This window comes from Homalodisca vitripennis, chromosome 1 (genome assembly GCF_021130785.1).
Source record: "Homalodisca vitripennis isolate AUS2020 chromosome 1, UT_GWSS_2.1, whole genome shotgun sequence".
NCBI lineage: Eukaryota > Metazoa > Arthropoda > Insecta > Hemiptera > Cicadellidae > Homalodisca > Homalodisca vitripennis.
The window spans coordinates 61,142,132-61,154,762 of NC_060207.1; the positions used below are offsets into that span (position 1 = coordinate 61,142,132).

At 33.2% G+C, this 12,631-nt stretch overlaps 1 protein-coding gene across 1 annotated transcript in view; it reads right to left on the reverse strand.

The window, feature by feature from the left end:
• The window catches only part of LOC124362806 (CCR4-NOT transcription complex subunit 1), a 150,465-nt gene that overhangs the window by 21,042 nt on the left and 116,792 nt on the right, over positions 1-12,631 (reverse strand). The window contains 4 exon segments of the mRNA XM_046817626.1: positions 544-675; positions 6,990-7,101; positions 7,495-7,770; positions 10,539-10,684. Coding sequence (XP_046673582.1) covers positions 544-675; positions 6,990-7,101; positions 7,495-7,770; positions 10,539-10,684 — 666 coding nt within the window.

Below are 12,631 nucleotides of genomic sequence, written 5' to 3' on the forward strand. Positions count from 1 at the left end.
TCAAACATAAGCAAAGAAAATACAAACTGAATGAGAAATAATATTTAAAAAAGCACAATAATTTGGTAAGTAACCATCTATCTAGAGGTTTTTCATAAACAAAGTCAAAGAAAAACACATCTTAGCATTCAATAAAGTTACAAAATATAAAGAAATTAAGATATAATCATAATATATTTATACAAGTAAAATAATTGTGAAGTAAACCAAAATTAACGATTATTTGTTTATTTCTCAGGCTGAAGTCCCAGTAAAGACCCAGCATATGTATGGGTTTGCACAAACATAAACATAGAAAATACAAACTTTATTGTAACTATTAAAATAAAGCAACATATTACTGGCAAAAGCAGAATGATTTGTAATTTTGGTTACCACACTTTTCCTTGCACAAAGAATGAAAAAAAAAATGTGTTAGCAATCGTTAACTTGCATACTACCAATCATCTGCTGGCTGCGAATATACACATCAGACTTGTGACGATGCATGTCTTTGATTTAAGAAAATGGATTTCACATTATACTACAATGAATGTGTTATACCTGGTGAACAAACATGCTGAAGGCCTTGCTGGGGTCTTTACTGCCAGAAGTGGTATTGTAGATAGAGACCCACTCTCTCAACAAAAAGTCTGTTTTCTCCATAAGCCCAGGAGGGTCATCATAGTCACGAGCCTGTAACAGTACAACAAAATCTAGTATGTTGCATTATAACTTTTATTTACCAATAACAAACAAAATTTAAAAAGTGACAGACAGGTCAAATTGTAAGAAGTAAATAAAAAACATAAGACGATGGATTTTTTTGCCTAATACGTGGGTCATTTTTATAGTAAGAACCAATTACTTATTGTGCGCGTGCATCCTGTCCCGTGATGTCCATTCAAGATCAGCCACTCTTGGCCAGTTCACACTACGCCACCATTACGTTTCACGTCCCTGTCGGTGTTGGTTATGTGGTTATACAGCTTTATTTGTCGCCATGTTTAATAATTAATTAATCCCGCATATTGTGAACACTATACACTACACTACACTACAACAACACTACACTCAATAATTTGTTTTTAAAATACAAAAAGTGTTCCTCCTGCTGAAATTCACCTGCAGCTTGTTGAATATGGTGAGAGTGTGATAAACGATAGAAATGTGCGAAAATGGTGTGAACTTTTTAATGAAGGATAGACAAATGTTCATGATAAACAACCTGGGCACCCGGCTGTCATGAATGAAGACTTGACACAAATAGTTAACGAGGAAATTCACCAAAACAGGCGCTTCACTATTGACAAACCTCATCAGAAATTTCCACAAGTTTCAAGGTCTGTAGTTTACAATAATCTGATACACTTTGTTACAAAAAAATGTGTACAAGATGGGTGCCAAACACAATCTTTTGTCATTTTTAGAATGCTATCACAAGGATGGTAATTTCTTAAGTTACATTGTGACTGGTGATGAGACGTGGGTTTAGTACTACACTCCAGAGACTTAACGTCAATCCAGTGAATGGGTCCAAAGTCTCCGGCAAAACCACGGAAATTCAAGCTGGAACCTTAAAACGAGAAAAATCATGGTCAAAGTTTTTAGGGACCGGAAAGGTATACTTTTGATAGGCTTTCTGCCGTGAGGATTGGGAATAAATGGAGAGACATACTGTGAAACATTATTGAAGCTTAGGTGCGCTATTAAAAATCGCCAGCGATGCCTGCTCTCTAGCGGCGACGTTCTGCTTACAACAATGCTTGGCCATATGTCATGGTAAGAACACAGACGCAACTGGACAAGTTGGGAATTAAAGGATCATCCATCATACAGCCTTGACTTAGCACCTTCAAACTTTCATCTTTTTCCAAAACTCAAGCAATTTCTTGGTGGTAAGCGCTTGGAAAATGATTAAATGTTGAAAGAAACAATTACTAACTGGTTTGATGGTCAGGCGGCAGAGTTCTTTGATGATGGGATCCAAAAGCTAGTGCCACAACTTGAAAAATATTTAAATGTTCATAATTTAGTTTGTGATACAGTTTAAGTACATCCGTGATCCAATACAAAATGGTTCTTACTTAAAAAAAACCTCTCGTACATATGTGTTGAAGTTTGAAATTCAATAACTTAACCCTTTGCACGCCATAAGCGAGTTATTTCGCATGCATAAAAGTCCGTACAGCGCCCATAGCGAGTTATATCGCGAACTACATTTTACAACATAAGATAGTTTAATAGTTGTCGAATTTGGCGCTAGATAGCAGAGAAAGTCACTTTTGCTGCCTAGTGCATTAGCTAACGTGCCAACTGAACGTTTGAGGAGTATCGATCGGTAACAGCTGTTTCTTTCTATTCATCTTTGTTTCCCGTACTTCTCGAAACGCCCAAAGCGATTATACTCGCCGCCATTTCGTGAAGCGCCGCCATTTCGTGAAGTTCTATGTCTAGTGTTCCTGCTCACTGACAGTTTATGTTTTTACAGTTTTATTAGTTTATATTAAGTTTAGTGCTTGTGAACTATTAAAATTATTACTATAGTAATAACTATTATTTATTATTTTGACGTAACTTGTGAATATATTGCCATAATTATGGCTAACGCAGACGATCCGGACTTTGAAGATTTCGTTCTTGGGGTTACATACTTTGGACGATTATTCGTAAAAAAAAACAGAAAACAGTTTTCCAAAATGTGTATTTATTTACTTATCACACATCATATCTACTTCATGTACCGGTATACGTTTGTAAAAATTATACAGTTTTATCAAAATAACGTTTTCGTTCATTTCATACCTACTGGTCATTAAAATAGAAAAATATCTATATTTCGTTTTAAAAATGCCCATAAAAGCATTTTATGGTTTTTTATTCTTTAAATCAATTACTTAAACAAATAAAAAAATGGCTTTAGAGTTTTCAAAAAATTAAATATTCAGTAATATGGCGCTAGGGCAAAACATATACGTAATTACTTGGCGTGCAAAGGGTTAACTTTTTATTGCTAACATGCGTTTTGGCAACCATGTCATAGTCACAGTGACATTATAAACTCACAAGACACTATAAAAAAATAAGAATTATAACACAATTTTCAGACGGAAAGAAACGGTTGTCTCCGCACTTAGTCCTAAAAGGACCTTTGCGCCTCCCTTACTTGTGTTAATACCCTCAGAATTTGAGACTATAACAGAAGCCAGTCAAATTTGAGGGCTCCTGTTCTCTTACATCTTTGGGGCCAAGAAGTCATGTCCCTAAGAATATTTTCCTAATTGTAGATATGGCAGGACAACTTAGCCATATGTGTTCCGCTGATTCTTCTGTTTCTCCACAGAGTCTGCATTCATCAGTCTGAGTAAGACTTCATAGGGTGTTTTCAAAGGGGGCCATGTCCTGTCAACATACCTACTATCATTCTTATATCCTCCTTACTTTGATCTAGAAGAGATACCCACTCTTTAGCATAAGGAGATATAAATATCTGTGATTGTCTTAATTCTGAGGCCCTACTCCAGTTAAAAGATCTAATCCTCTTTTCCCAATCTTTAATAAGAGCTTTGCTGTAAGAGAAAGCTAATCTGCAGTCTGGCTCTGGCCCTACCATAAGGGTCACTGTTCCTATTTTGGCGAGAGTATCTGCTTTTTCATTACCACGAATGCCCTCATAGCGGGGTGCCCAAGCGAGTGTTACTGTTTTTCTTCGCCAGTTCTACCAAAGCATTTTTACATTCCCAAACCGCTTTTGAGTTAAACGAACAGGTGTCAAATGCCTTTAGTGCAATCTGGCTGTCAGAAAGTACTAGGTATTCAGCTCCTTTTGGCCTCATTTGTATGAGTCTTCTGATGCATGATTTTATTGCCATGACTTCGCTTCGAAGACCATTGTGTGCTTTCCCAGCGGCACAGCTAGGGTAAACTCCTAGTCTGTATATTCAAAATCCTGCGCTAGAGTCAAGGCATGAACCATCTGAATAGAACATCTGGATTCCTTTAGTAGGATAGGCCTTCTTTTTACTTTATTGTTCCCTATCTTCAATACGGCACGATGACGAGCTCAGGTCGCAAAAGCGGTCTGCTTTTAAATTTCCCTCCAAATAGTTCTAGTAATGTCTGATAGATCGGGCGATCATCTTCACTTGTCAACTAAGAGTGTTTAACAACGGTCTACGTTTAGAGTTTTCAAAAGCTTTATAAATATCCTACAGATCGCAGTTGTATGTCGAAGTTGAAAAATCATTCATATGAGTTTACTCTCTGCTTCTTAGCGCTTTTGATTGGGTGTTTTCCACAGTTGTTATTATAATACTTTTGAGGTTAGTGACAAAGAACTAAACGACGCAGACGTACATGTTGGCGGGTTTAGTCTAGACAATGGCCCGGATGTTGTAATCGCTTCGCCCGAGCCACTTTATTCAGACTATGATTCAGACATCATCCCTGCCACCCCGGAACCTTGCTCGCGTGTTATCGTTCCTACATAATGGATACCCCAGCAGGCCATACGATGTGGCGCACCATTGCTGCTCATTCGGCCGCTGACCGTAAATTAATTCGTGCCCACGCGCCAAAACAATACGATCCGCAATGGGTTAACTCAGTCTTTATTGGCTTGTATTGTATTTAAGATATTAACTGAATATATTTTATAATTTAAATAAATGTGTACGTCTTTAGAATAGAATTTTTTGAGAAACTCAATAATTTTTATGTTTTCTTCCAAACTCTTATAGTTATGACCTATATGTAAAAGATCTTCTGCAAAATTAGATTTCATACGGGTTATGTTGTATTAACTACAAGGGCGAGAAAGCTTTCAAATATCCAGTGCCTTGCTGTGACAAGTACTAGTGACTGATGAGCATGGTATAACACAATAGCTGCCACTAGTGATGGACAAATCCAGAATTTTTAAATTTCAAATTCGATTCCAAATAAACATAATTCCAAATTTTCTGATTCTAAAAATGTTTATACCCTAAGTTGATTTAAATAAAATCATCACCAATTCAATTACTCAAATTCTTAAACTTCTGGAGACTGTCCAGTATATAAAACTGTAATCCAAAAACACCACTTTTTTTAAAGGAATTTGCATGTTTGGGGAAATAGCTATATTTGATTTAATTAAGTTCAACTAAGTTTTACCGCTAACTTCTTCTTATTTGGTACATGATAAAAAAGATGTATATTTTTATATACAAAATATTTACACAGCACAACTAAAAAATTTTATGATTGGTACTTTGCATACTGTCGATCAGCAACCGTCAATATGTAGCAAACTTGTGGTGTGCACTGTAGATAAATACAAAGCTGTACACAAAATATTATTTACAAAAGTACGATAGATTGTTTATATTTCTTTTTTAACACACAAAAAATAACAAAAATAAGTTTCTGTAACCAGTAATTTGTAGAATAAATATACAGACAATAATTAACAACGTAATGAATTTCTACATATTTAACTGTTGAATTCCGTGATTGATTTTCAAATCTGAATCTTTGATGATGATTCAGTAGATTTGAGATTGAGAATTCAGCTTTGCCACATCATTACTAGATGCCACAGAATGCATGGTTACACTTGACTCCATGTGTGAAATTGTTATTTCACACTGATGAGGGATGACATAATGCAATAATAGGTGTAGTGCGTTATGGCCTCTAGACCACTAATGTGTGATGTTCTTGTGTCAAGTGGTTTGCACACAAAGAATGTTAAGAAGTAATTCAGGATAATCAATCTATCACACTTAGTCTGCCTTATACTATACACTATAGTGTCTGTTTGTGGTGCACAATCTCTTGGCGTTAAATCTGGTAATTCCAGAGTGCAAGGTGAGGTAGCTAATATTCAGGGTATCCAGCAAAGTGGCTTCAAGAAATTTCCTGACTTTACCGTTAGTTTTATTTATGAATATGTGAGTGTCAAAATATGGTCATAAATATTCATCAAAATGCAATAGTAAGTTTAAAAGTTAGTAAAAAGATAGTATTTACTTGGAAAAATTACAAGTAGATCAGTTAAAGTTAAAATAATGATAGGCCGGGTATATGTGCAGTATATTGGAATGTTTGGAATTAACAACCTCGTCTCATAAAATCCTAGAATATCTACAAAACTTGTCTTGCATCTTCTAAATCTTCAGGTATATAGAGAAATATAAAATTTTGAAAATTACAAGAGAGATTGTCGACTGCTAAGGAGTGACTTTTGGTGACTTTCAGTGACCTTTGAATACACAAATCTGTAACCTGTTTTGACAACCATTGCAAAAGTACTGTACAAAAGCAACATCTCAACATCTTTACAAAGCAATATGTTAGCGTATATTTCACTTATTAAAATGGGAAATATAAGCATAGATTGAAGAAACTATTTTTACAATAATATAACCTAGTGTCTGTGTGTATGTGTGTGTTTGTAGTATTCATTAGTCCAAGCAATTTTAATACTTATAAAAAACATACAGATAATTTTGCCTGGCGAAATAAAGAAATATATAAACTGAAAGAACAATATTATTGACAAAAAAATATAATTTGAGATTTAGCTTCAACACATCACTAGTGTCCCTTATTAATCCCATAAAACACATATTTTAAACAGAACATTTTTGTGAAAAAGCCATAATTCGTGATTGTTTTTGGTGTTTTCCTTGAACACTCCTGAAAATCTCTAACTTTTCTAGGATTTCAATGACCAGTAAGCACCCTGCAAGAATAACTGGACAATTTTCTCTTTCCATCGTGAAATTCCCTAACTTTTCCATATTGTTAAAATTCCCTAAATAATCCCACCCATTTCCCCAGTGAATATTGGAACATCCTATATAGTAAGCTCATGTAGAATGTTCAGTGAACTTATCAAAATTGAAATACCTATAATAGTTTATTTTACGTGACTAAAATTTGGTTTTAAGAATAATAGTAAAATTCAAGTAAGTTTGAATGTACTGTATATATAAATATATCTACAGAATGTAGTTACTGCTTACCCTTACTTGGAGAATGCCAGAGTGAATATGAGCCGTGGGGCCAGCGGGAGTACGGTCCGCCAACATGTTCTGGTCATGACTTGCTCTCAGCATCTCTATGAGGTTGGCTAGCCTGTGACAGTTTCATAATCACAATCAAGTTTTTACAGAGTAAAATTGAAATGTTATACAGTGGTACTTACAATAACTTTAGTTTATATTAAAAAACAATATAACTCTATATGATATAATTCTTGGAACTGTTATAAAAACCAATTCAGTTATTTTAATAGAAAAAAATAAACAAAATATCTTTATTACAGTATTTATATTCATCTTATATATTTAAAGCTATCAAAGGTAACAAAAATTGTTTTATACTGTATTGTAAAAATGTTCAATTTCAACAACATGTTTTATTGAATAAATAATTAATTGATAACAAAAACACTTAATTTATTTCAGAAATAAAGATTTTCCTGCTAGAGTCACATATAATTGATATGGACGGCAATGTTACACTGACCCCTCAGGTGGTTGGCGTGATTGAGACAGGATCCGGATAAGAGTCTCAATGGTGTTGCCTAAGTCATTGTCGGTGACAGGAGAGTTGTTGCGGTCATCTACCAGATAGTGCTGGACCAGCTGCATGGCGAATGCAATCGCAATGTAGTTTATTCCATTCTCCATCAGAATGCTCAGTTGTTGGTCATACTGCTGTATATTCACCAGCTGGGAGCGGATCAATAAATCAACTCCCTCCAGGTTATACCGGTATTCTTCTCTGCACTCTGTCATGCATCTGAAAATGATTAACTTAATTTACTAAAGAGATACTTACTTACAAAAAACATTTACTATCTGGGGTTTTAACAGACTCCTATTAATAATAAAAACATTCTTATCATTTTTCTTTTATTACTCTGACTAATTTTATTGAATGAAAACCAATAAAAGGGAATTAAGAGACCATATTTTGTTTGAACGTTCTCTTACACCTTTTATTACTGTATGAAGTATTTTGTTGCAACTACTTTTCATTTTTAAACCAGTAATGAATTTACAGACCTTCTGAGCAATTCAATTCAATTAACTGAATTATTAAACCTTCTAATCATTTACAGGATAAATCCAAAAGTTTACTAAAGCCTAAACCTTTCTTTGAAAACTTATCCTTATCCATGTGGTTCCTCAAGGTATGAGGTTAATAATACACTATAGTATATCATAACAACATTTACAAAATATCTATTAAATTTATTTGAAATGTTCAAGCAATTAGTTATAAACCACCATTTAAAATTAAATTATTTAGGACTACAGTAATATTAATATTTACATTCATAATTTACATTCTCACAGAGCAGAGATGAGATTTTTAAGAGGGATAGAGAAGACTACAAGAAGAGATAGAATAAGGAACGAAATAACCAGAGAAAGATTGAAGGTAGTTTCACTGCAAGAGACAATGGAAAGAAGAAGAATACAGTGGATGGGGCATGTGAAGAGGATGGGAGATAATAGAATGCCTAGAATAGCACTGGAGAAGGAGGAAAGAGGAAGAAGACCAAGAGGAAGACCGAGAGGAAGATGGGAGGATCAAGTATGGAAAGACATAGAGAGAAGGGGACTACAGAAAATGCAGGTGGAGGAAGAGGAGACCTGAAATGACAGACAAAAGTGGAGGAGGCTGTGTACGACGACCCGTGATAACGGAAACGTCAGAAGAAGATGATGATGATGATGATGGCATTCATAATGATCATAAAACATTATCTAAATAACATTGATGCAGTGTTTTTTATACTTTTGAAATAAAATATTGATGGATCGATAGTTGTTCACTAATTACTAGACATTCAATCAGGAACCAACAACTGCCATTATTACGGTATTAAAAAACTGATACAATCTCATTAAATAAATGAAGTTGATATTTTTGTATTCCACTTTTTTACATTTTAATGAAGATGCTATTTTAATAAAAAAAGTAACAGGATAGTAGCCCAATTGATTCATGACATATAACAATTTTGACTTGATATGTAACGTTATCAAAAACAATTATAAAATTCAGTACGTACAGATTTTTCCAAATATAAATTAAACATTATTACTAGACCTAACACAGAAAATTGAATTAATTAAAAATTCTTTTAGTTGTTCTTTGTTACAATTAAACGAGTAAAATACCACCCAAAACAAACACTATTTAAATTTTATCCAACTAGAGGTAGTTGAAATATAACACGTATTATTAAGAGATTGGGAAGCTAAGGCTACTAATGTCCTAGACTAATTAGTGTACAACTTCAGGAACTAAAGAAGGAAACTGCAAAACGTGTACTATTTACAGATTAGACCGCCTCATTCAATCAGGTTTTGCTCAAGAGTATAAGCTGTTGCCTTCCAGCAGTGACAGTTGGAACATCCCTACTTTGTTGTGATCAAACTTGTTCCTCCTGACTGGCTTCTAAAAACACAATAGCAATATAGATATATGAGGTGTGTTCAAAAAGTAACAGGAAATTATAAGTTTAGAGAGTTTGGAGAGACCGATTGTCAAGATTATTTTTATTATGTTGGTACTCATGCTCCTGAAGTATAATAAAATTTCAAGCTGTATTCATTGTGTACTTTTTCAGTGGCAACTGCTAAGGTTAGATGTGATTTATGAACTCAGTGATTTGTGTTTGTTAAAAATAGATTAAAGAATTTGTATCAAATTTAGAGTGAAAAATGAAATAAAGTATAACAAAAAAGTGTGGGAAATGTTAACAAAAGATTACAGTGAGTGTGCTATGAGAAAACAAAGGTTTACAACTGGTATAAATATTTCAAAGATGGCCGTGAAGACATTGAAGATGATGAACGCTCCAGACACCCCAGCAAGAAAATGTGGAAGAAACAGTTATGAATAATCGCTGTATTACAATCAGGCAAGTCACTAATGATTTTGACATATCAATTGGCTCATGACATAAATGGCAGCCAAATTTGTTCCAAAATTGATGAATTTTGAACAAAAACAGCGGTGAAAAGAAGTTACCCAGGAGTCACTAAATGAAGTAAACGACGATGTAGAATTACTGAAATATGTTATAATAGGTGACGTAATATGGGTTTACAAATATGACATAGAAACTGAGGCTCAATCATCCCAGTGGAGACACATTAAAAGTGATCTCTGAAAAAGATCGAGTCTGAGAAGTGTTTCGAGAATTAGAAGAAGCATTGGCACAAGTGCATAATATCTAATGAACTATTTTTAAGGTAAAAACATTATTTGAGGTTGGGCTGTACAGCCCTAACTCCGGCTCTTTAATAAAGGCATTTTCCATTTAATTTCATTACTAATGTTATTTATAAATATTTGTTCAAAAAATGAAAATTCTCATTACTTTTTGAACATACCTAGTATGTTGCTAATGAACGAATATATTATTATGATAGCCAAATATTAAAAATTTCAGTTTTACTGTTTTAGAATATTTTATTTGATTGGTATAAAGCTGCAAACAGATTACACAATATTAATATTTAACTTTCTCACAGGAGAAGTTAACAAACCTTGCAACATGGTTATTGACAAATTTGACACCAAAAAGCCGAGTGTCTTGCAGGCACTTGAGCATGCGCAACAGAAGCTCCCTATAGCGGATGGCCAGGTCTGGCTCACTGGGCAGTGCTCCGGGGTCTAACAGTCCTTCTACCACCTGCACACATTCATTACTAATTAGCACAAACCAATGGTATACAATACTTACAATAATCCTGTTGTTTATTGATAGTTTGAAACAAACTAATTTTATTTATTGTACGGTTATATGTGCTGAGAGGAAGGTAAATCAAATTATTTTTCAGTGCAAAATCTTCTCCCTTTCCATACCACAGCAAGATATATAAAAATGTATTTTATGTTCTAATTATATAACATAACTAATTTGTATGATTCCATACTATTACAGAGTGAACCATAGTAAAGTTCTGTTCATACTTATTCAGTTTTTATTTGCCGTTACCAACATAAGCTCTTGATTCTTAACTTATATATAAGTATTTTGGTTCTCATTACATTTGTTCAAATACTACAGAAAGCACCTGCAAAGAAGTCCATTGAAAGAGGAGCCACGAAAAATGACATGTTCTTTAAACCACAATATTTTAAAATTTGGTAGTTCAACAGTTGTCATTAAAAATAACGTGTGATTGTCACTTTTAACAGCTGTTGAATGTCATTAATATATATTTTGTAAACAGTCCCTGGTAAATCTTAACACACAATATAACCACCTACAACTTAGAGCTACTAGTATTCTAAGTACATTTGTGTGCACGACAAAGAGGAATAAATATGTAACTAGCTTAGAAAATAGTATGACTTCTTTAATACAAGCCACATATTATCCCACAGATGATGAAGATGGAATACTCTGCAAATATTATGCAGAGTCAATACGTAGAGATGTTTCTGGTAAATTTTTAATTACATAATATCCCTTTATTTACTATACATCAAATCATGTTATAATCTATTTTTTAAGGATAGACTAATAATTAATAAAATATATGATGTATCAAAGACAATCATAAAAATTGTGATATGAGTTTTTTTAGTAAAAGGAGAAAGCTGTAATAAATCTTTAGATACTGTAGTAGTAATCAGATAAATTCCTAAATGGTTTAAAATCTGTTATATACGCAAAATTCTTAAATCTTTCATCAGTATAGCTATAGTAACGCTAAAACTATTTCATACATTACACTACATGGATAATGACTACTGAGAACAAGTTTTACAGTATTATCATTGTAACTGTCAAATGATATCTTATAGTTATAAATAGATCAAACTTAGAATTGGACAACCTGGCTTCGAACACCAGTTTTTAGTTTATAGATTACATCTTTGCAAATTAATTAATAATATTTATGGCTCCCTGACATTTTTTATTAGGCTCCAGAATTTTATTTTGTTATGTGATAGGCACTACTAAGGGATATTTTTGGCAGGTTACTAAATGGTTATTAATTGCATACATTTTATGTTTATAATTTAATTATTTATATTATTAATGATTTTATCAAAATAGCCTAAATTTGTGATAAGATATAAATGCTTAATTACTAGGAAACTGTAACTAAAACAATTTTCAATCATCAACTGTTACTAAACTTTAATAAAGCATCCAAGACCTCAGGTTTATTTTATAACAGTCATGTAATTTTTTTGGTTTACACAATATGGAAATATAGCTAACACAATTAATATATATCAAGATTAGAATTGGTTATTCATACTTTAAAGATGTGCCAGAAAATTTAAATGGTAGTTGTTGCCATTATTTAGTTCATTGAATTTATAAAATAAGTTTATTATTATCAGCAAGATCAAAATAAAACGATTACAACATAATGCTTGAGCTTAGCTGAGTTGAGCACTGAGGCCTTATATTCTGATAGGTATTGTGTTTAACATATTTTGACACTAGTCACCAGTGGTGTTCAATGTGGCAACTATGTGGTAGTCTGTGATTGGCTATTACTCAAAGAACCTCTTTATTATCACTTGATATATACAGCAGATTGTAACCCTTATTTTATAAAAATTAGAAAAAACAACACATTTAATACATTCTTGAAGCTCTTGTCTTATTGGAAAT